Here is a 24,390-nt window from a genome sequence, read left to right as displayed (position 1 = left end):
TGAAAGTGAAAGAGGAGAGTGAAAAAGTTGACTTAAAGCTCAACATTCAGATAACTAAGATCATGGCATCCGGTCCCATCACTTCATGGCAAATAGATGGGGAAACAGTGGAAGCAGTGTCTGACTTAATTTTTTGGGGCTCCAAAATCACTGCAGATGGTGATTGCAGCCATGAAATTAAAAGACACTTACTCCTTGGAAGGAAAGTTATGACCAACCTAGATAGCGTATTAAAAAGCAGAGACATTACTTTGCCAACAAAGGTCCATCTGGTCAAGGCTATGGTTTTTCCAGTGGTCATGTATGGATGTGAGAGTTGGACTGTGAAGAAAGCTGAGCACTGAAGAACTGATGCTTTTGAACTGTGGTGTTGGAGAAGACTCTTGAGAGTCCCTTGGACTGCAAGGAGATCCAAACAGTTCATCCTAAAGGAGATCAGTCCTGGGTGTTCATTGGAAGGACTGATGCTGAAGCTGAAACTCCAATACTTTGGCCACCTCATGTGAAGAGCTGACTCATTGGAAAAGACCCTGATGCTGGGAGGGATTTGGGGCAGGAGGAGAAGGGGACGACAGAGGATGAGATGGCTGGATGGCATCACTGACTCAGTGGACCTGAGTCTGAGCAAACTCTGGGAGTTGGGTGATGGACAGGGAGGCCTGGCATGCTGCGATTCATGGGGTCACAAAGAGTCGGACACGACTGAGCAACTGCACTGAAATGAAGTAGTAAATAATTAACATAGAGATGAATACTATTTTCTCTACTTCTGTATGTGGACCTAACAGAAGCAGAAGATACTAAGAAGAGGTGGCAAGAATACATGGAAGGACTATACAAAAAAGATCTTCATGACCCAGATAACCATGATGGTGTGATCACTCACCTACAGCCAGACATCCTGGAATGCGAAGTCAAGTGGGCCTTAGGAAGCATCACTACGGACAAAGGGAGTGGAAGTGATGGAATTCCAGTTGAGCTATTTCAAATCCTAAAAGATGATGCTCTGAAAGTGCTATGCCAATAAGTTTGGAAAGCTCAGCAGTGGCCACAGGACTGGAAAAGGTCACTTTTCATTCCAATCCCAAAGAAAGGCAATGCCAAAGAATGTTCAAACTGCCACACAATTGCACTCATCTCACACGCTAGCAAAGTAATGCTCAAAATCCTCCAAGCCAGGCTTCAACAGTACATGAACTATGAACTTCCAGATGTTCAAGCTGGTTTTAGAAAAGCCAGAGGAACCAGAGATCAAATTGCCAACATCCATTGGATCATAGAAAAGGAAGGAGAATTCCAGAAAAACTTCTCCTTTATTGACTCTCCAAAGCCTTCGACTGTGTGGATCACAATAAGCTGTGGAAAATTCTGAAAGAGGTGGGAATACCAGACCATCTTACCTGCCTCCTGAGAAATCTCTATGCAGGTCAAGAAGCAACAGTTAGAATGGGACATGGAAAAACAGACTGGTTCCAAATTGGGAAAGGAGTACGTCAAGGCTAGATATTGTCACCCTGATTATTTAACTTATGTGCAGAGTACATCATGCCAAAGGCCAGGCTGGTTGAAACACAAGCTGGAATCAAGATTGCTGGGAGAAATATCAATAACCTCAGATATGCAGATGGCACCACCCTTATGGCAGAAAGCAAAGAAGTACTAAAGAACCTCTTGATGAAAGTGAAAGAGGACAGTGAAAAATTTGGCTTAAAACTCAACAGTCAGAAAACTAAGATCATGGCATCCAATCCCATCACTTCATGGCAAATAGATGGAAATAATGGGAACGGTGACAGACTTTATTTTCCTGGGCTCCAAAATAACTGCAGATGGTGACTTCAGCCATGAAATTAAAAGACGTTTGCTTCTTGGAAGAAAAGTTATGACCAACCTAGACAGCATATTAAAAAGCAGAGACATTACTTTGCCAAAAAAGGTCCATCTAGTCAAAGCTATGGTTTTTCCAGTAGCCATGTATGAAAGTGAGAGTTGGACTATAAAGAAGGCTGAGTGCTGAAGAATTGATGCTTTTGAACTGTGGTGCTGGAGAAGATTCTCAAGAGTCCCTTGGACTGCAAGGAGATCAAACCAGTCCATCATAAAGGAAATCAGTCCTGAATGTTCATTAGAAGGACTGATGCTGAAGCTGAAACTCCAATACTTTGGCCACCTGATGGGAACAACTGACTTATTTGAAAAGACCCCAATGCTAGGAAAGATTGAAGGCAGGAGGAGAAGGGGACAACAGAGGATGAGATGGTTGGATGGCATCACCTACTCTATGGACTTGAGTTTGAGTAAGTGCCGGGAGTTGGTGATGGACAGGGAGGCCTGGCGTGCTGTGGTCCATGGGGTCACAAAGGGTCGGGCAAGACTGAGCGACTGAACTGTATATATTCAAAACTTTTCATAAGAAAAAAATGAAAGCTAAATCATTTAAGGCAATCTAGTGTTCTTAAAACATCTCCTCAAACCTTTCACACTCAGGTCATAGTTGGAAGAAAATAATAAAGATGAATAATAATATATTCAAAATAATAAAGGTGCAGTTAAAAAATTATGATGGATTATACTGTTACCTTCTAGAAATCCTGTTTTTTCCTTTCTTTAGCTCTTCAAGACGTTTTGTCCTCCCTTCCCCCTCTGTCCCTTTCTTCCTCTTACCTTATTTCATTCCTTCCATCCATCTACCCAGTAATTCAGCTAGCCAGTCTGTATTACCTTATTTTTGGTTATAGCTTTATTACACTTTGAACAGTGTCACACAATTCATATATGTTTTGCTTTATACATTTTCATAGCTCATTTATAAAACCTTTTATAAAATCATTCAAATTTTTAAATGTCTTACTCAGTTTTCAAACTCGCCCAACAAATACTTAAAGAATAAAGATGCAGCCTATGAACCCATGTCTAAACTCTTTTTCATGGTTGATGATTGACTGGATGTGTGTGGTGTGTGTGTGTGAGAGAGAGAGAGAGAAAGAGGAGGAGGAGAGAAAGAAAGAGGGGCAGAGAGAGCAGGGGAGGGGAGGCAAAGGAGTTTTGAGGTCAAAATACAGTGCTCAACTTTCTACCTTATACAACTCAATGGGATGGGATGGCCCTCACTGTTAAGGCACGAGCAAGGAGGTGTGTAGATGTGTGAAGATGAAGGGTTTGGTTTTGAATTTACAGAGTTTGAGTTCTTGTGGGATGTCCAAGTGGACATACCCAGGGGCAGCTGGATACACAGATATGGAGTTCCTTAATATGGTCTATATTCCAAGGTTTTTTGATAAACATATAAAGTGTATCAATAGGCCTTAACTGCCAAGACTGGGAATATTTTTCCAAGAGGAGCTGTGTGCACAAGTAAGCCTATTCCACATTCTAAATGACAAAATGGGGCCCAGGTTTGGGGCTATAAATTTCCTCCCTGCTTCTAACAGCACCTTCGGTCATCATTCAAAGCCTGTGTGGCTTTGGGAATACTGTGGCAGCCATGGTGGAACGCTGGTTGGCTTTGTCATGATGAGGAGTTAGTGGAGCTAACGGTAGGCTCACCTCAAGGTGATTCATCAGCAGAAGCTTTGACAGTGAGGAGCCAAGTCTGGCAGGGAAATTGACCTTGTTGTTTAGTCGCTAAATCATGTCTGATCATTTGAGATCCCATGAACCTTAGCCTGGCGGGGTCCTGTGTCCATGGGATTTCCCAGGGAAGAATGCTGGAGTGGGGTGCCATTTCCTTCTCCAGGGTATCTTCCTGACCCAGGGATTGAACCTGAGTCTCCTGCCTTGGCAGGTAGATTCTTTACCACTGAGCCACCAGGGAAGCTGACACTAAACATACTGACTATTCTGGGTAAGCTGGTTTCTGAGACATGGGAAGTGGTTTTGAAGCATTCCTCGAACACTTGAGAACCATAACAATAATGGTGAATCCTTGGGGGAAGTCACTGTACAGGGAGAGAATTGGTCAAGTGCAAAACTTAGGTTAAAATCTGAGCTTCAGGGAGCCTGAAGGCTACTAAGAGATAGAAAAAGAGAAACAGATCAGAAGAATCAGGAGACCAGGCTACGGAGGTGACATAAAAGGGGGCACTTCCAGGATGATGACCCATGGACTTGACATCCCAACGATGCTGATGAGCATGAGAAATGAAGATGCAAGTGAAAATAGTCCCTGCATCCACCATGTTCTATGGGAGTGGGATCATTCATGCCATTTTCCTGAATTTGTGAAGTTGTTTTCCCTAAAACTTGTAGTGTGCATTGCAAAATCATGCTCTAGGCCCCATTCCAGCTATGCACAAGCTGAGTGCTGTCAGCACTCCGAAGGAGTGTCTGTCTTTGAACCACTCCGCAGTGTTTGTTGAGCACCTCCATTTGCCTCCCTTTGGTTTCTGGTCCTGCCTTCACTCAGAGCCCAGCGGTTATCACTCTGCTTTCTTCCCAGAACTTTCGTCATCAGATTAGGTGGCCTTCCATTTTCTGAGTGAGTGTTTCTTAATCATTTCCTTCTCATTAAAACCTACCTATCCTGTGCCGTGAGGCTTTTAAACCAACATTGATTCAGCATCTGAGGCGAATGGGTTTGGAGGCAAAGGTCCAGGGTCTGTCCCGAGGGAGGGGTTTATGTGAGTGAGCTGACACAGACATGTTCACAAGTAAGTGTCACACAAAAGCAGAGTAAATGTGCCCTCAGCAGAAAAAGAGAAGAAAGGGAGTTTGATTCTAAGTGCAAACAATTTACTCTGCTAAAAGCCAGTATGTTACATTTATTTGAGCTGATAAACTTATCTGATGGTGGAAAAGGTCGAGGTGAGAACGGCATTTACATATAACTGGAGCCTTTTAAACTTTAATCTAAGGTACCAAGTAAACAGATAATTAGGGCATTATGCTGAGGGGAAATTTTAGTTTAGGGCAACTTGCCCCAAATTTCTTTAATCAAAGTATGTGGCCACAGAGATTTTTTTGTTTTGTTTTTTGGCTTATTTGTGAGTCCATACTACTCTTAATTTTGTCTGTCTTTTTTTTTTTTTTTGCCTCTGTCGCTTGTGGCTATGAGCTCAGAGTAGATGTTTAACACAAGTATGTGCTACAATCACCTGAATTTGCCAAAATTTCTTATCAGTTGTCCTTCTGATCAACTGTTATTCTGTTCTCTGCTCTTTGGTTTTTATAAGGTTCCCCTCCGCTTGACTAACCTTTAGATGGGTTTCTTTTTTCTCTAGGTCTTTGATCTCTCTTTTCTTAGAGCATTTACTTTAGAAAATTTCCTCTGTAAATTCTTTGTCCCTTGAAAGATGTAAACCTCCCAGACTTTTGCCAGTTTTGCCCAGAAATATCTTTTTCGATGGAGAAGGAAATGGGGCAGCCTGCTCCAATATTCTTGGCTGGAAAATTCCATGGACAGTGGGCCTTGGCAGGCTGCAGTCCATGGGATCTCAGGGAGTTGGATACTACGGAGAACTGCGTGACAGAAGACACATAGACACACACACACACACACACACACACACACACACACCCTTTCTTAAGGACTGGAAGCCACACCATGGAAATGAAATCTTGAAGACCTCCTAGTCTCTGTGGGAGGGTAGACGCCTAACCTTCTCACTGTGACAATGACCACTGTGTGTCAGTGACCACAATGACCCTCTGATATCTTCCAGTCCGTCTGCTTTGATTCACCCCTGAGTTTAGAAACCCTCTTATCTTTGGTTCTGGTAGAGCTGAGTTCCACTTCTCTCCCCTCTGCAAGAGTCTTAAAAAAGTTTTCCCTGCCTTCTTAACTCCTTTTTTTACGTTTGTGACATCTGTAATTTCCAAAACCAAGAATCTCTTGGGTACTTTCCTTCCACGTCTGAAAAATCACTACTTCCTTGTATGAAAAATCACTACTTCTTCCATGTCTGAAAAATCACTGCTTCTAAGTCATGCTTAGCTGACCAGATTTAATCAGTTCCTCCATTTTTTTAAGCTCTCTGTCTAGACATCACAGATTCTGGAAGAAGTTACTTTCCAAGTTTCAATGTCAATCTTCTCTGATCATAGTTTCCTTGTCTTTCTTTGGTGTCCTGCTGATAGAGGTGGGGTAACCCATACAGTTTTCAATATTTAACACTTTCTTAATGAGGTTACCTTTTTCTTTTGTCTGACAATCTATCAAAATCAATGTCTCAAAAAAAAAATCAATGGCTCTCTTGGAAATCAGTCAATTGTTTTATCTGGCAGAATCCCACTTACTGTAGGTGTGTCCTATTTAGTGTTAACCTGAAAATGATGCTCACTAATGGATTGTTCAAGTCAGATGTGTTTACCTGCTTTTGAAGAGAGGAAGAAAGGAAGAAAGATACATATCTGTGTGGCTTGCTTAACTATTTTGATCACTCATCAGGAGAACTCAAAATGATTTAATATACTGCATGACCTTCTGACAAGTTTCTATGAAAGGTTAAATTACAATTTGGGAAATAAATGCACAATTTTCCTAAGTCTCTCTTGCTTGAAAAATTTACAGCTTTTCTGTCCCTATGGATATAAAACTTATGTCAATCTTTCTTTGAGTTGGACAACTTTAATTTGAAAGGCGTCTATGACATATGTGTCTGTCTGTACCAGGCACCACAACAGGTGCAGGAGGAGCTGGCATAATGTACTGAAATTCAGATAAATGTTTTCAAAATCATGACATAAGAACACTTTCATAATTCTTACAGTCTGTTGGCTGATACAGTCTTTAATGTAACAAAGATAAATTTAAAGATTTCTCCTAAGACTTTATTGCTTTTCTTTGTTAAATATTAATACTTTTTCTTTTTCTGACAAAACACTGGCCCCTGGTCTACATACATACGGCTTCCTTAGTGGCTCAGACAGTAAAGAGTCTGCCTGCAATGCAGGCGAGCTGGGTTTGATCCCTGGGTTGGGAAGATCCCCTGGAGAAGGGAATGGCAACCCACTCCAGTATTCTCACTTGCAGAATTCCATGGACAGAAGGAGCTTAGCGGGCTACAGCCCATGGGGTTGCAAAGAGTCAGACACGACTGAGCGACCAACACTACTACTATTATGATCTATATGGCTCTTGCCTCTTCAGTCTAAGAAGCTATGATACAAGAAGACACCTGTACTAGTCTGGATTTTGCTTAGATGGGCAGGTAGCAACTAGGTTCCTTCCTCTGTTAGATTCGTATCAACAGAGGTCACAGTTCCAGGTGACTGGTCAGGCCAGAAGTGAAGCTACACAGCCCAGGAAATTGGAAGGTCACGACTGAAACTGTCACAGGCACTTCAGACATGTTTCTAAAAGTGGAAAAAGCAAGGAGTGCGATTGAGATTCCCCACATCAATTTTAATTTTCTTTCCTCTTTGTTAGTTCATACGCTGTCTTGGGGACTCCTGATTATTGGGAAATGATAAAGAAAAATGTGAATCTTATTATCTGGGGCTTTCCTTTATCTGTCCTGACCCTCATTCTTGCCAATCAGTTCCAATCTCCAGTAGAAACCTAATTTTGTCTCTTGCCTTCTTGGAGTAAAAGGCTTATGACTCAGTTCTGCTCTTCCTCATTCCTGATGCAGAGAATGAGAGATAAAAAGGCAATAAGAGAACTATACTTTTTTTCTTTATAACATTTAATTTGAGATGTGAGTTCCTCCCTCCTCATGTCAAGTTCTCCTTCCTTATGAATAAGAAAAATGGTATAGAAGGAGATACCACCACCTAATTACTTACACAGCAATCTTGTATTTACATAAACTGACAACCTTTAATGAGTTCTCCACTGGAGTCAGTGGTTCGGTTTTCCTTGTATAGCAGGTCACCTCCAAACTCTTTTAAATTTTGTTTTCCCTTTCACTTTTAAGAAACTAGTTTGTAGGACAGCTTCTCCCCTTGGCATGAAGTTCAAATGATAGCTTTAGTTTTGTCTGGTAATCATGCCTGACTTCTCTTTCCCATATAAGCATATGATATCATTTTGCAAGTAAGTCATTCACTGATTCATTTCAATAATTTTATCTAGTGCCTGCAATGTGCCAGCCTCTGTGATAGCGTGGGGAAATGAACACAGACTTTGAAGTGTAGTTGATTATATTAATGCCAACATTAAATAGTGTTTATTAAGCGTCTGTGTGTATATATATATTTAGGTTCACAAATCTTTTTTTTTCATATAAGATAACACAGTCCTAATAACAAATTATGATGACTCATTAACTAATTTAATTCTTACCTAAAAGGAGGCAAAAAATTCCCAAACAAACATTTTCTGTAAAGAATTTAGGATTTTAAGGAAAAGTACAAATGCCATAAGGATTAAGTAATTATTTCCAGGTCTTTCCCTGAGTATTCAATAGACACTGTAGGGTGTTCCTTCAAAGTTTCATACTTACTCATCTCTGCAAAGAGCTGTCTTCTTTCTGCCATGGTATTTCCTCTTTTCCCACTATCTTCAATCATTCTATGAGACAAAATAATTACAATGTGTATTAGCCTCATGCTAATGAGGCAAGCAGCCATTTCTATATAAACACACATGCTGTAGTCATGCTACAAACATAGACACAAACTATTGAAAACTGTGCATTTAAAAAGAATAGCTTTCCTTTGACTTACTTAAATGGTTGTACATATTGTCCATATACAATGTTACAGTTGTTGAAGGAAGTATAAAATTTTAATTTTCTAACACACAAATAACTACAATAGAAGATCACCTTGCACTATAACTGAATATAACCCTCTGCCATCATTCTGTTAGATAATTCATTTCGCATAGTGCTCTATCAATTTTCAGAATGCCTGCAAAGAATCTAGAGCAGATGCTACAGATCCCATTCAAGAAAAGATGAGAGAGAGTCTCATAGACTTAGCAAAGTAAGTGGCACAGACATTTTGACTCCAAGACCAGTCTACTTTCCACTACATTCTGTTGCAACCTGACCCAGCTGTACCCAAAACCTCAATTTAGAAGCAGGTCATTTTCCAAACGTTCATTTCTAATGGAAGTGTTTGGAACCTGCAACAGTTTTTCAGTACACAATAATTTCATTGTGTACTGGTTAGGTTCACCTGTCTCTACTTAACCATACCATTATCTGTAATGGAATTATTTTAAAAATACTATGAAGAAATGTCTGTTTAGTTCTTTGGCCCATTTTTTGATTGGGTCATTTATTTTTCTGGAATTGAGCTGCAGGAGCTGCTTGTATATTTCTGAGATTAATACTTTGCCTGTTACTTCATTTGCTATTATTTTCTCTCAATCTGAAGGCTGTCTTTTCACCTAGCTTATAGTTTCCTTTGTTGTGCAAAAGCTTTTAAGTTTCATTAGGTCCCATTTGTTTATTTTTGCTTTTATTTCCAATATTCTGGGAGGTGGGTCATAGAGGATCTTGCTGTGATTTATGTCAGAGAGTGTTTTGCCTATGTTCTCCTCTAGAAGTTTTGTAGTTTCTGGTCTTACATTTAGATCTTTAATCCATTTTGAGTTTATTTTTGTGTATGGTGTTAGAAAGTGTTCTAGTTTCATTCTTTTACAAGTGGTTGACCAGTTTTCTCAGCACCACTTGTTAAAGAGGTTGTCTTTTTTCCATTGTATATTCTTGCCTTCTTTGTCGAAGATAAGGTGTCCATAGGTTCGTGGATTTATCTCTGGGCTTTCTATTCTGTTCCCTAAACAGACATTTCTCCAAAGAAGACATACAGATGGCTAACAAACACATGAAAAGATGCTCAACATCACTCATTATCAGAGAAATGCAAATCAAAACCACAATGAGGTACCATTACACGCCAGTCAGGATGGCTCCTATCCAAAAGTCTACAAGCAATAAATGCTGGAGAGGGTGTGGAGAAAAGGGAACCCTCTTACACTGTTGGTGGGAATGCAAACTAGTACAGCTGCTATGGAGAACAGTGTGGAGATTCCTTAAAAAACTGGAAATAGAACTGCCATATGACCCAGCAATCCCACTTCTGGGCATACACACCAAGGAAACCAGATCTGAAAGAGACACGTGCACCCCAATGTTCATCGCAGCACTGTTTATCATAGCCAGGACATGGAAGCAACCTAGATGCCCATCAGCAGACGAATGGATAAGGAAGCTGTGGTACATATACACCATGGAATATTACTCAGCCATTAAAAAAGAATTCATTTGAATCAGTTCTAATGAGATGGATAAAACTGGAGCCCATTATACAGAGTGAAGTAAGCCAGAAAGATAAAGACCAATACAGTATACTAACGCATATATATGGAATTTAGAAAGATGGTAATGATAACCCTATATGCAAAACAGAAAAAGAGACACAGATGTACAGAACAGACTTTTGGACTCTGTGGGAGAAGGCGAGGGTGGGATGTTTAGAGAGAACAGCATCGAACCATGTATATTATCTAGGGTGAAACAGATCACCAGCCCAGGCTGGATGCATGAGACAAGTGCTCTGACTTGGTGCACTGGGAAGACCCAGAGGGATCGGGTGGAGAGGGAGGTGGGAGGGGGGATTGGGATGGGGAATACATGTAAATCCATGGCTGATTCATGTCAATGTATGACAAAAACCACTACAATATTGTAAAGTAATTAGCCTCCAACTAATAAAAATAAATGGAAAAAAATACTATGAAAACACCAACAGTTAAAATGAAGGATGAAAACAAAAGGATTAAAAAATTAAAATTTGACTTAAGAAAAAGAAAATTATGGGAAAGTTAATGGAAATGTTGTTTAGCCCCATAGAGAGTTTTGTGCTAAATAGTAAGCATTTTATAGGTTGATGGAGTTGATTTTTTGCTATAGCTAATTAAATTTTAAAAACTAAAGTTCCCTCTCTCATACACACAAATATACATACACTGATATATGCATATATGTTTGCATTCAGACATGGTAAAAGAAGGCACAACTGATCTTTCTGCATGTCTTTCAGTGGACCCTGTTCTTTCTCAAATATGAATTTTTCTCAAGCTATCAGTATTATTTCTGTCTGGACTTTCCTCACTCTATACATGGATAAGTTTCAGTCATCATACAGGTCTCAGTTTAGGTGTATTTTCCTCTGAAATTCTCCCAAACTCTCTATGATGGGCTGGGTTTAGAGCCTTCTGAGTCCGCATAGTCAGCTATGCCTCTCTCTCAACTCTGGGTATGCAACAGTGATGAAGTCACAGTTCCTACCCTCAAGGGGCTTACACTCCAGTAGGGAGATACAGAAGCATAAAAGCACAGTGAAGTAATTATAGCCATGGTAGTGGAAAAAAAAATAGTGAATGCAAGAGAGGTTGATTACCTGGGGGTTAAATTTAAGGAACTACAATCCTCCCTTGGTAGTGAAGGGGGACTGGTTCCAGCCCCTCCCCTGCTTCCCCAATACCAAAATCCTCAAATGGTCAAATCCCTTACATAAAATAGTGTTGCACATTTGGCCCTCTGGATCTGCCTTTGATGGGAGTTGGCTAAATCCTCAGTGTGGAACCCACAGATATGGAGGGTCCACTGTGAATGTGGCAGACGGCTCAAAAGATGAGGGGCTGTGGACGAACTGACTCACTGGAGAGTAAAAGAACACTGGTGGTGAAACAAAATGGAATGTCAGACCAACTGGTCAAACAGCCTCTCCAGTTGCTTCTATGAGTTAAGGATTATCTGTCTATTGCCAGGGAGGAAAAGGAGTGCCTGGAATAGCCATGGCTTACAGACTTAAGGGAACTGTTCTGGTGGCTCAGATGGTAAAGAATCTGCCTGCAATGGAGAAGACCCTGGGTCAGGAAGATCCCCCAGAGAAGGGAATGGCAACCCACTCCAGGATTCTTGTCTGGAGAATCCTATGGACAGAGAAGCCTGGTGGGCTACAGTCCACGCAGTCACAAAGAGTCAGACACAACTAAGCAACTAACACTTCACTTTACAGAGTTATGAGTGCACATCCATTCACAATAGATGATAATATAACCAAGGTCAGAATAATAATTGGAAAGGCACAGAATTATTAATGAAGTTTCTTCAACTGGGTAATGATGCAGTGGTGTTGTTAAGTTACTAAGTTGTGTCCAGCTCTTTTGTGACTCCATGGACTGTAGCCCACCAGGCTACTCTGTCCGTGGAACTTCCCAGGCAAGAACTGGAGTGGGTTGCCATTTCTTTCTCTAGGGGATCTTCCCGGCCCAGGGATTGAACCCGTGTCTCCTGCATTGGCAGGTGGATTCTTTACCACTGAGCCACCTGGGAAATCCAACGATGCAGTGCTGAACACAGTCAAATATTTTCTTTTTTATGAGATTTTGAATGTGCAGCTATGGTTGAAACAAAGAGGCCTGGAGAAAAACATGCCCTTCCTGGTTCATGTAACCTACCTCCTTTTCTCCAGAGGAGGCAGGTAGATAATAATCTGACATTCACAAAATAGTCTGGGGATAGCTTTCATTTTTTATTTCAAGAGCTCAGAAGTAGAGTTGAAGCAGTAGATAGGGGATAAAACAGGATATGTTCCTGTATCTGTCTATATGGTGGATTGAGATGAAAAGAATCATTAAAAATAAATCACAAAGGATGGCAGGTTAGCAAACCCTGATTGAAAACGTCAGGGAGGCAAAGACTGGCTGGTGACTGGCAGCAATACTGCCCGTACCACTCACCTGGCACTATCTGTGACATCTCTTTTTCTAGTTAACCTTTTGTGTGTCTCTGGAAGGTTTTTAGGGGCAATGACTGAAATTTTAAATTGTTCACAGCGTCCAGCCAAATCCAATCAACAAAAACTATGTCCAGTTGGTATTTATTGAACAAACGAATAAAACAGAAAAAAAAAAAAAAAAGAGAAGAGAGAGAAAGGAAGAATAAGTTTTCTTTTCTCAAAATGGACTTTCAATTGTATTTTCAAAAACTGACTCGTAGGAGAGTAAAATTCCAATTGTATTAGTTTCAGATTAATTATTTGAAAAGAGTGAATCCACTTTATATTTTAAAAATAATCTCAGACCATGCATTTTAAAAAAATTTATACTTATATATTTATTCCAGTGGGATGAAACTCCTAGATCTAGAATTACTGTTTCAAAAGGAACACACATTTATAAAGTGGACAGGTCATGCCACATTGCCACCCCAAACCAGAGGAGACAGATCAACATGGGTTATGATGATCAGCCTCCTGTTTTCCACACTGATACACGTATGGCATATTAACCAGGTAAGATTTTAATCCATCTGAGAGTCAAGATCTGTAATAATTTCTGATCAATGGAGTTAAGAACCTAACATGCTTTCTTTATTCGAGTTCTTTGAACACAACACATCTGTTGGTATGCACCACCTATTTCCCCGACTGCTTTGCATCATAGCACTGTTCTTAAACGATGTATTTATTCATACGCATTGTTACTTTCTGCCAGTTGTCTATTACATCTTTCTGGCACCTTCTGCCATGCCCAAGTTGATCTTTGTGTGGGCTGGCTCACTGTCTTCATGTCTCCCAGGGCTCCATGCCCCACTCAGTAAAGTCTTTCTCCTTTCTGTGTTTACCTCTACTATATTTCATAATTAGAACTGCTAAATACAAATGTCTCACATTTCTTTGTAAGGTCCAGTTATCCTTCCTTTTGGAGAGTGGATAACTGATTGTTAAAACATTTTCCCAATGATGAAAAACTAATATTACACGCTGCTGTTTAGTTGCTAAGTCGTATCTGATTCTTTGGAACCCCATGGACTGCAGCAGCCAGGGTCCTCTGTCCGGGGGATTCTCCAGGCAAGGATACTGGAGTGGGTTGCCATTTCCTTCTCCACAGACCATGCATTTTAAATCAAAATCTTGTCTTATGAAGCAGAAGGTGAAATATACGCAAACTACACTGATGTCACCTTTTGGTCTATTCACCCCCTTTTCGGTTAATTAACTCATAAAAGAATCATCATTAGTTACACAATAGGTATTAATTCTCACTTCTAAGTAAAATGTGTACCTTAATGAGGAAAAGAAAGAAAAACCCCTTGGTGTGAAATAATGGAAAACTTGGAAAATAATTACAAATATAAAAGGTAAAATAGCATACCTCTCATTCTACCCCCAGAGTTTCTTGGGAAGCAGTGTTGCTAGATAAAATGGAGAATATTCATTTATTTCTCATTGATCAGAGTGAAAACAGTAAAAATGGGGCACACCAGTTTCCAGCTTACACTGATTCCATGGAGGGACACATGGACAAAGTGAGTTCTTGAATCAGGCTGCTTAGAGGAAGCACAAGCTGGAATCAAGATTGCTGGGAAAAATATCAATAATTTCAGATATGCAGATGACACCACCCTTATGGCAGAAAGTGAAGAAGAACTAAAGACCCTCTTGATGAAAGTGAAAGAGGAGAGTGAAAAAGTTGGCTTAAAGCTCAACATTCAGAAAACTAAGATCATGGCATCTGGTCCCATCACTTCATGGCAAATAGATGGGGAAACAGTGAAAACAGTGGCTGAGTTTATTTTTCTGGGCTCCAAAATCACTGTGGATAGTGATTGCTGCCATGAAATTAAAAGACGCTTGCTCCTTGGAAGGAAAGTTATGACCAACCTAGACAGCGTATTAAAAAGCAGAGACATTATTTTGCCAACAAAGGTCCATCTAGTCAAGGCTATGGTTTTTCTAGTGGTCATGTATGGATGTGAGAGTTGGACTATAAAGAAAGCTGAGTGCAGAAGAATTGATGCTTTTGAACTGTGGTGCTGGAAAAGACTCTTGAGAGTCCCTTGGACTGCAAAGGAGATCCAACCAGTCCATTCTAAAGGAGATCAGTCCTGGGTGTTCATTGGAGGGAGTCATGTTGAAGCTGAAACTCCAATACTTTGGCCACCTGATGCAGAGAGCTGACTCATTTGAAAAGACCCTGATGCTGGGAAAGATTGAGGGCCGGAGGAGAAGGGGACGACAGAGGATGAGATGGCTGGACGGCATCACCAACTCAATGAACATGGGTTTGGGTGGACTCTGGGAGTTGGTGATGGACAGGGAGGCCTGACGTGCTGCGGTTCATGGGGTCGCAAAGAGTTGGACTCAACTAAGCGACTGAACTGAACTGAACTGAACTGAGTTTCCAATTTAACTCTGATCTGGAACTTGTAATACACAATGCCTGGCTATGTTCTCAATAGTTTAGAATGAAAGAAGAGCAAAGCTTTGAGCAGAGAAAGGAGGAAGCGCTTTACAGAGAACAATTTCACTTCTTAAACTGTCAAGAAGCTTGGCTTTTTGTGAATTTAAGTATAACAACAACTGCCTGAAGTCATATGGAGGAGATGAAGGGGAAAATAACCTGTCTCTGATAATACTAATATCACAAGGTGCATGGCTCACCAACAGGCCTGATTTGATCGGTTTTTGTTGCTCATTCATGTAGACGAGATGTTTACCTTGGAATTTACCGGAAGATTGCAGCAATGTTAAAAGAACATAAAGAACTAACAATGATAAATAAGGGATAAGCCCCATCAGATGTTTCTTTTACTAGCACTCAGTCCCACAGATTATACAGGTTGTGCATTGTTTTCACTTTTGAGACTCCATCCACTCATTTATTTAAGTAATATTTATAATTTAGCTGCAATTGATCAGACGCACTGCTAGCTTCTTGAGATCCGAAAATGAGTAACACATGACCTTGCTATTAAGAAGCTCACAGTATAGAAGGGGAAACAAAGTCTCTAACAAGTAATTATAAACTGGTGTAATACATACAATAATGAAGTATGTTCTGCTGGACATAGTGGTTTCTATCTAGGAAGATTCTAAAGAGTGATCAAATAAAGGGTGACTCTGGGGCAGAGCTTTAAGAGATAAATAGGAATTTTTCAGATAGAAAAGAGTGAAGGGAGGGCAATTATAATTGCTCCCAAGTGTGGAGCTTGCAAAAGGGTATATGTTGCATTTGGGAAGTGGGAATAGTTCAGTATTGCTGAGTACAAGTGAGAGGCAAATAGGAGTCCCATCTAGAAAGCCTTATTTGTCAAGTCTAGATAGTACATGGCTTTCTTCCAAAAAACTGGGTGCCATCCATGGTTTAAGGAGGGAATTGATTTAAATAGATTTTGGCAAGATTGCTTCAGATTGTATGTTGAGTGAAGGAAAGACTGGGTAGCAGGAAGATAAGGGGTAGAAACCCAAGAGCAAGGGCAGAGTCTAGTTAGCTGGATACTTCTGTGATTCAGGAGTGAGAATAAGATGTCTTAGGCTAAAGGAGTGACTTGAGAGATATTTAGGATGCATTCAGTAGGACTTGGTGACTGGCAGGTCACATGGAGAACGGCAGAGGAGAGGACCTCGACTTTCACTTTCCCAGGGAACTTCACGTGTATTAGAAAACATTCTGCTGATCTCCTGGCTATAATGGATTTGTAGGAGGTGAGATCATCAAGTCACCCTTCTTCCAGCACAGTCATTAAAAAGGCTGAAAACTGGATAAGAAGGGTTCCACCTCTTAGCCCCTATATAGGAGGCGAATGAAATAAGAGAGTAGAACAGTGTGGGAACCAGAAAGAAATAAAGAATAAATCCAAATGTAAGGTGCAGAGTGTTGGAAGAAAAGTGCATTTCATTTTGTCTTAGTGAGAAGTTCACACTGAAATATCACATCTTTCATGACAGCTCTTTAATCCAACATCATCTGTAATAAACAGACATTTCTATTACAGATGATGTATAAGACATTTTAAATGTAGAAGCTTAAACTAATGGTGTCTTCCATTTGTATAACTTTCCGATGATTATAAAATGCTTTTCCCTATAACCTGGTGAAGAATTTGAAGAGATATTATTAATATTACTCTCAAATTCTAGCTGAAGAATTTGAGACTCAGGCCTTCCCAAATATGAAGTATTTTCTGACAGGGCAGGAAATGGAATCCTTTTTTTTTTTTTTTTTTTGCTTTTTTCAGCTAGTATGGATTCTAATAGCCAGCACTGTTCCTGCCACCACTGTTCGACAAAAATGAAGATTTTCTGAAACTGGTAAACTGAAAAGAAGTTGGTGATCAACAGCCCAAAAGGAGACTAGAGAGAAAGGACTCAGAACTCTCAAATGCCACTGAGAAATCCCTTTGGGTGCTACTTCTTACTGGAATCCTCCCATTTTAAATCACTGTTGTCTTGGAAATGATCATCCAGATGAAAACAATTCCCAGTGTCCAGATTTATCTAAACCCAGACACATACAAACACAGCAACTCATACCCTGATTCACACTCTCACATTTTAAATCCACCAAAGCTGACAGTGTTTTTAGAAATGTCTGGCTCTGCTTGGCTTCTGCTCCCCTTTAGCAAACACTAAACGTGAGGATTTAGTGTTTAGTGTGATGAGCCCCTTCCCAGGCTTTACACTTCCCTCCCTTTGCTCCAGGTGGATGACAGGAACATGCGGGGTCCAGCCGTCCCCAGCTGCGGTGATGCCCAAAGTTAATAACTGCAATGCAGGCCCTTCCAAGCTCCTTTCCTCCTTCAACTGATTTACTGCGTGCATGTGCATGCTCAGTCACTTCAGTCGTGTCTACCTCTTTGTGACCCCATGGACTATAGCCTGCCAGGCGCCTCTGTCCATAGAGTTATCCCAGGCAAGAATACTGGAGCTGGCTGCCAGTTCCTCCTCCAGGGGAATCTTCCCAACTCAGGGATTGAACCTGAGGCAGGTGGATTCTTTATTGGTGGCATATAAATGCCTGTTTCCATTTCTGTTAATGAAAAGGGGCCTCTGATAGCATTTTCTCAGATTTACATTCTAGTCCCGATCTCTGGCAATATGATAGAAAAGTATTCAGAGCTCTTTCCTGAGGCCAAGTATAATTGCATTTGCTTTTACCTCCTAGTCCTTTATCTAGATGAGCTCCTGAAAGTAGGAAAATGCTGTCACTGAAATAAATGGCTATAATGGGTTTCTGGCTTAGCCTTTTACTTTGAACATCATCTTGGAACTTGAGTTTTGTTTTGGGGAATGAGGGACATGAGATTACTATTTTAGGGCTAGGACCCGCTGAATTCGTTATCAGGGATTTGGTCTTTCCTCCAAAGTACCCACCATGGTGGTTCTCAGCAGTGGCTGAACATCACACTGGCCTGGAGACTTCATAAAAAATACGAATACTATCTGGATCTACTGAATCTGGGGTTGAAGTGGAACTCTTGCACTTTAACAATGCACGCATCCCTGATACGTAGCCACATTGGAACTAGAAATAAGATGCTAGTTGAGTTTGACTCTTGAACAATAACACAGGTTGGAATTCTTTTTAAAAAAATTTATTTTTGGCTGCGCTGAGTGTTTGCCTCTGCACATGATCTTTTCTCTAGTTGCAGCAAATGGGGGCTGCTCTCTAGTTGTGAGTGCATAGGCTTCTCATTGCAGTGGCTTGTCTTGTTGCCAAGCACAGGCTCTAGGAAAGCTGGCTCAGTGATTGCAGTGAACCAGGCTTAGTTGCCCAGAGGCATGAGGGATCCTAGTTCCTGGACCAGGGGTGGAACCCGTGTACCCTTCATTGGCAGGCAGATTCTTAACCACTGGACCACCAGGGAAGTCCCTAGGTTGGAATTCTTATGTTGCCTTATAATATGTTTCTCTAGCTTGTAAGATCCACTTTATGATGTACTTTGAGTCAAGGGAGAAGATAATTAATTCTTTAGAGAATGTAAATATACATATACTGATGACGATGGTGATGGTGAAAGTTGCTCAGTCGGGTTGACTCTTTGTGACCCCATGGACTGTAGCCCACCAGACTCCTCTGTCCATGAAATTCTCCAGGCCAGAATATTGGAGTGGGTAGCTGTTCCCTTCTCCATGGGATCTTCCCAATCCAGGGATAGACCCAGGTCTCCTGCATTGCGGGCGGATTCTTTACCTCTAGCCACTAGGGAAGCCCTGATATACTGATATGGGTACATAATAAGGCAAACTTTAAGAAACAAAAAAAATGTTAATAAAAAGTGAGAAAACAATTTTTATCTGGAAAGGACTACTGTCAATGGTACTTTCAAGTCAGGAAGGAATGCTGTTCTGGGGTCAGAGTGTACAAGATGTTTGAGGTCACTGGGTTTTGTTTGTCTCCATTTGGCTTGATACAAGGATAGGCCTTCTGCTCAAGAGCACGGGGTATGATTCTCACCTCCTCCTATTATTCAGGATTTAAAGATTGCAGAGCAGGCCTGGGAGCAGTTGGCATGGGGAAAAGGAGCCGCTTGGAAGGAAGATGATAAAAATTCGGACTCTGTCATGTGAGGTTAAAAGGACTAGAAAGTCTCTGAAGGACTTGGAAGCCCTGCCTAAGATCTTCATCAAAGGGACCTCGAGAGTCTCTGGGGGAGAGAGCCACAAGTACAGGGCGTCACCTGTAGTGCTGCTGTCACCACTGCACCGGGAACTAAGATGTTTTTAGAGAACCACGTTTTATCTCGTATGATGGGCCTTTGGGACGAGGGTTGTGTGTGTGTGCGTCTGTATTTCTCACAAGCAATAATGTTACTTGTATAGGAGGTCCCCAGGAACTTTCAAGTTGCGAACTTTCAAAGATGCGAATGTACCTTCGCATGTCCAACCACCTAAGTTAGCTCATGTGTCCGGCCTACATTGTCACGTGTGTGCATCCTCTACAAGTGGAGCAGGAAACGGCAAGGAGATTTTCTTTATCTGAGGAGTCACTGTTAACTTTTGAGGCATAGGACCTGGACGTAGAACAGTACACGCAGGAGGCAGCGGCCTTTCAGAGTGCAATGCAGTGCTACCGTGTCATCTATGATGAGAACAGAAGAGCTATGGCCCAGACATCACTGGATCGTTTTTATCAAGAGGGTTAGATAGAACTGAATCCAGCAAAGAACCAGAACCTGTGCCGTCAACATCAGGTGTGAGTGAAACTGCAGCTCGCCCTCCGGCTCTGTTGCTGACGACCCTTCAGCTCTACCACCTCTCACCTCCTGTAGTCAGTAACTCTTCTAGCCTGTTCACTCGTGCTGGCCTCTGTACACTGGGTGTTGTACTGTACTGTTGTACTTTTCAAGTACTCTCCTGTAAGATGAGAGGTGTTTTCTTTATTTTTTTATGCTTGTTTTTAATGTATTATTTGTGTGAAAAGTATCATAAACCTATTACATTACAGTACTATATAGCCAATTGTAGGCTAACTCTGTTGGATTTATGAACAAATTGAACTTATGAATGTGCTCTCAGAACGGGACTCATTTGTATGTAGGGAGCTTACTGGATAGGCCCACTTGGTTATGGGGGAACTATGGCTGACCTCAACACTGGAGCCAGAGTCTTTCCTGCCATTCTGCTGGGACTGTGAAGTCCTTAACTTCTGAGGGGCCGGTGTTAGGAAATGGTCTGCCTTCTGATTATTTGGAACCTTCTCGATTCAGTATAGGATGTCCCTGCTCATAAATGTAGGTCTATTTCCTTTCCTGACCTATCTATTAAATGAAAACAAATAAAGAATGAAAATTCCCCTCTCCCCAAAATTATAAGACAATTTTTCACGAATCTTGCAGTAAGACAACTCCAAATTTTTGAGTTTGGCCTCACTTATTTCTGAGCCCCACTTATCTCATTATAGTGGGATTATACTATACATGTATAGTACATATGTATACTATATGTGTATAGTATATACATAGTATTATATATATAATAGTATACATATTGTATGTTGTTGTTTCGTCATTAAGTCGTGTTTGACTCTTTTGCAACCCCATGGACTACAGCCTGCCAGACTCCTCTGTCCATGGGATTTCCCAGGCAAGAATACTGGAGTGGGGTTGCCATTTCCTTCTCCAGGGGATCTTCCTGACCCAGGGATCAAACCCCTGTCCTGTTTGGCAGGCAGATCTTTATCACTGAGCTACCTGGGAAGTCCTGTATATATTGTATATACTATATATATTATTTTACTTGCATATGTAAAAATGTGTATATGTATACACACTTATGAAAGTAAAATAATTTGAAAAAATTTAAAAACATAATTCGAAACTTTTTTGAAGTGATTGCATTCAACTTAGCTTCTTAATTAAGAGATATTAGCTGATAAAGCAATGCAATACTATCCAGTCTATAATTTCTTTTAAAGTTTAGCCCCTTTCAATGATTGGATAAAAAGTATGGATCCTCACCCCACCAAAATGCTTATGTCTCTGGATACACAAATGAAGAAATTACAGTTGCTTGCATGGGCTGGTTTTGGGGAAGAAAGCCAGGAATTGTTAGGAATCAAAGGTAGCTTTATTTTGTAGGGAGCATCAATCATTAGTGAAAGGGAGCAGTCAATGGATACATCTGCAGAGCAGCTGCCCAGAGGAGAGAGCAAGAGGCTCCTGGTGGCCTCTGAATGCCAGGAAAACAGGAAAGATGTTGAGGTGGAGCCGGCATGATGTGGAGAAGACAGTGATGGGCTCCTCATGTGGTAGAAACTAGGCTGCTCAGATAGGCAAAGTCAATATTCGAGTGTCAGGCAGAAACTTGCATCTGGAAAGGCAAAGCTCGGGCATGACTCCTGGTGCTTGGAAGGATTTTGTTTTGGGAGAGCTTGAAAAGAGTATGAAGGGCTACCCCTGGCGGCTCGGTGGTAAAGCATCTGCTTGTTAAGTAGGCTGGTTCCAGCCCTGGGTTGGGAAGATCCTCTGGAGAAGGAAATGGCAACCTACACCAGTGTTCTTGCCTGGGAAATCCCGTGGACAGAGGAGCCTGGCGGACTACTGTCCAGGGGATCAAGAGTCAGATGCAACTTAACAACTAAACAGCAGCAAAAACAGTAGGAGAAAGAAACAGGTCCTCTCTTGTCCGTGGTTAATGTGCTGAGAAAGCAAAACAAAACAGGCTACTACTGACCATGGGCTAATTGCTATCTGGATTTGTAGGGGTTAGATTTCCCTGAGGAGATTCAGAAAAAGGAGAATGAGAATAAAAATGAAGGGCAGAGTGCAGAGCATTCAGATATAAGCCAGGGAGGAATGCGTGCTTAAAATTTTCCATTTCTTAGTTTTTAAGTCGGGGAGTGCTGGGTTTGGAGAGGTGGGAAAGGGAGAGGGAGGGAATTCATTGTTTTCTGCAAGAGGACAAGAAAATCAGACTTTTTCTGGGAGAAGATATAGTAATAATAATAAAAACTATGATACTATTTAAAACATAACTGTTTTACAAAAAAGAGAACAAGGTAGCAAATACTATGAAGGAATTTTCTCATTATGTTCTTATAAGAACACCATAACAATGGTGTATTACTATTTCCAGTTTATTTATGTGGAAACTGAGCTTCAGAGAGATTAAGTAATTAATTGCCCAGGTGATCAATTTAGGGCTTAAAACCAGGCATGTCTAACTACAGAGTCCATGAGGCTGCTTAAGAAAAACCAAAACGGAATCGTATGAAATAAGCCTCAAGGGGACGATTCTTTTTATCCTGCAGGCAGTGGTGTTGGGATGTTGCCCATAGATACACACACTGACATGGACTAAAGCAGAAGTGAAGAAATACATGAGTGGATGCCAAGGGGAGCTGGGCAGGATCAAGTTAATGGGCTGTAACAATGCCACAATTTTGCTGAGAAAAGAGACATGCACACCATAAATGCCTATATCCTCTTCATCCCTCATCATTTTCTTCCACCTCACCTCTTTCCATCTGATTCCCTCTTTCTCTGATCCAGACCGCCCTTCTTGCCCTTTCGTCTCCTTTCCTTAACTCTGCTCCTTTATTCACTTCCTTCATTTCCAAGTGCATTAGGGAATATGACTCAAACCAACAAAGCAGACAGTTCTTAGCTCAAGAAGCAAAGGCAGGAAGAGTGGGAAAAGAAAATATTACACAAAAAGTTCTAAGGATATCACGTATAGCATGGTGACTGTAGCTAATAATACTGTGTTTTAAACATGAGATTTCTTAAGAGAGTAGATTTTAAGCATGATGGATGTGTTAATTGACTTGATTGTGGGAATCATTTCACAGTGTGTATGTCTATTGAATCATCATGTTGTACACTTTACATATAAAATTATAATTTTGTTCGTCAAATATATCTCAATAAATTTGGGGAAAAAAGAAAGAAAAGCATTAGTTGTTAGGCCTTAAAAAAGCAAATTTCCTTGGAGGATCAGAAATTCACCTTAATGGAATAAACTGAGTAGCTTTCTTCTTAATACCTAGCTGTGTACTAAGATAACAGCAGTGAGGGGATGGCAATTGGATTGACTGGGAAAAGGAAAGAACCATGGCTCATGGATGCTTTCTGGAGAGGTCAGGTTTGGATGATATACCTCAGAGGTCACATGAGAAAACCTCCTTTTGAGATCAGGAAGATGTGAGGGTCTGTGGTGGAAGAGGGCTAAGAGGCAGGCTGGGAGGTTGTCAATCTGACCATCTCTGTATACATATGGATTCAGAACCAATAACAAAACATAAGAAAAACACAGGGTTCCAAGTATAGACCATGAAGGGTATGCACAGACCACAGGAAATGTTTACTAAACTTTTTTTAATTTTTTTTTTTTTTTGGCTGCACCGTTTAGCATTTGAGATCTTAGTTCTCCACCAGAGACTGAAGCTGTGCCCCCTGCATTGGAGCATGAAGTCCTGACCAGGGAAGTCTCTGTTCACTGAATTAAAAAGAAAAAAAATCCCTTTTCTCCCTACTCATTCTTCTAGATGTCTCTGAAAACTTACTTGGACCAGGGAAAATCTCAAGTGTTCTAGATGGCAGGAAGAATTATTTTGTTTTCATTTAAAATAAGAACTTTAAGGGAACCCACATTCAGACAACTTTTCACTCTAGTTTAATGGGTCAGTAAAAAGCAGGGCAGAGGCTAACTCTGGGTTCATCATTAGTCAATTAATTAAATTAATGTGCTATTTTCTCCTTTCCCCACTCAAATTCTCTCCGTGGAGACTATCTCAGGCTGATACATAATACAGAACAACTCACAAGGCAGCAATGACATTGTAGGAACTTTGATGATTGTTATTCAATAAAAGCACAGCCAGGTATATGGGGTTAATGAAGGCACAGGCCAGCATTAAACAGGCCACATGGAGAAGAAACAGGCAGAGTAGGAGCAGCCAAGAGTTACGGCTGTAAGATCCCCAGGAGCAAACAATGGCATTCTGAATACCAGGGTTCTTTCCCTGGGACAAGACTTGACTGGTATGACAGGATACAGAATTGAAAGTGAAGAAACAGAGGCAGCCCTTATTTTTTTGCCTCTGGATCTGTTTCTCTGAATTACAAGGCTCTCCGTTATGTCCCTTCCATTGAAGAGAATTTTGTTTGAAAGTAAGGAACGTCTGGAAGAAATCTCTGTTTCTTGAGAGAGCCATGGCTCTAGGTTGGTGGTGGCCAAGAATCCGAGTGGGGAAGAATAGCTTGTGGA

General features: G+C 40.9%; 1 protein-coding gene across 26 annotated transcripts in view; it reads right to left on the bottom strand.

Moving 5' to 3' along the window:
- Positions 1-24,390, bottom strand: part of DTNA (dystrobrevin alpha) — a 419,063-nt gene that overhangs the window by 139,636 nt on the left and 255,037 nt on the right. For all 26 annotated transcript variants that reach the window (XM_070452810.1, XM_070452805.1, XM_070452802.1 and 23 more), the window contains one exon: positions 8,385-8,452. In XM_070452810.1, the coding sequence (XP_070308911.1) occupies positions 8,385-8,451 (67 nt within the window). In that variant the 5' untranslated portion in view covers position 8,452. The remainder of the gene's footprint in view (positions 1-8,384; positions 8,453-24,390) is intronic.

Source organism: Odocoileus virginianus, chromosome 22 (genome assembly GCF_023699985.2).
Source record: "Odocoileus virginianus isolate 20LAN1187 ecotype Illinois chromosome 22, Ovbor_1.2, whole genome shotgun sequence".
Lineage (NCBI taxonomy): Eukaryota > Metazoa > Chordata > Mammalia > Artiodactyla > Cervidae > Odocoileus > Odocoileus virginianus.
The sequence above is the reverse complement of the archived record's forward strand: the minus strand, read 5'-3'. Positions and strand labels throughout refer to the sequence as shown.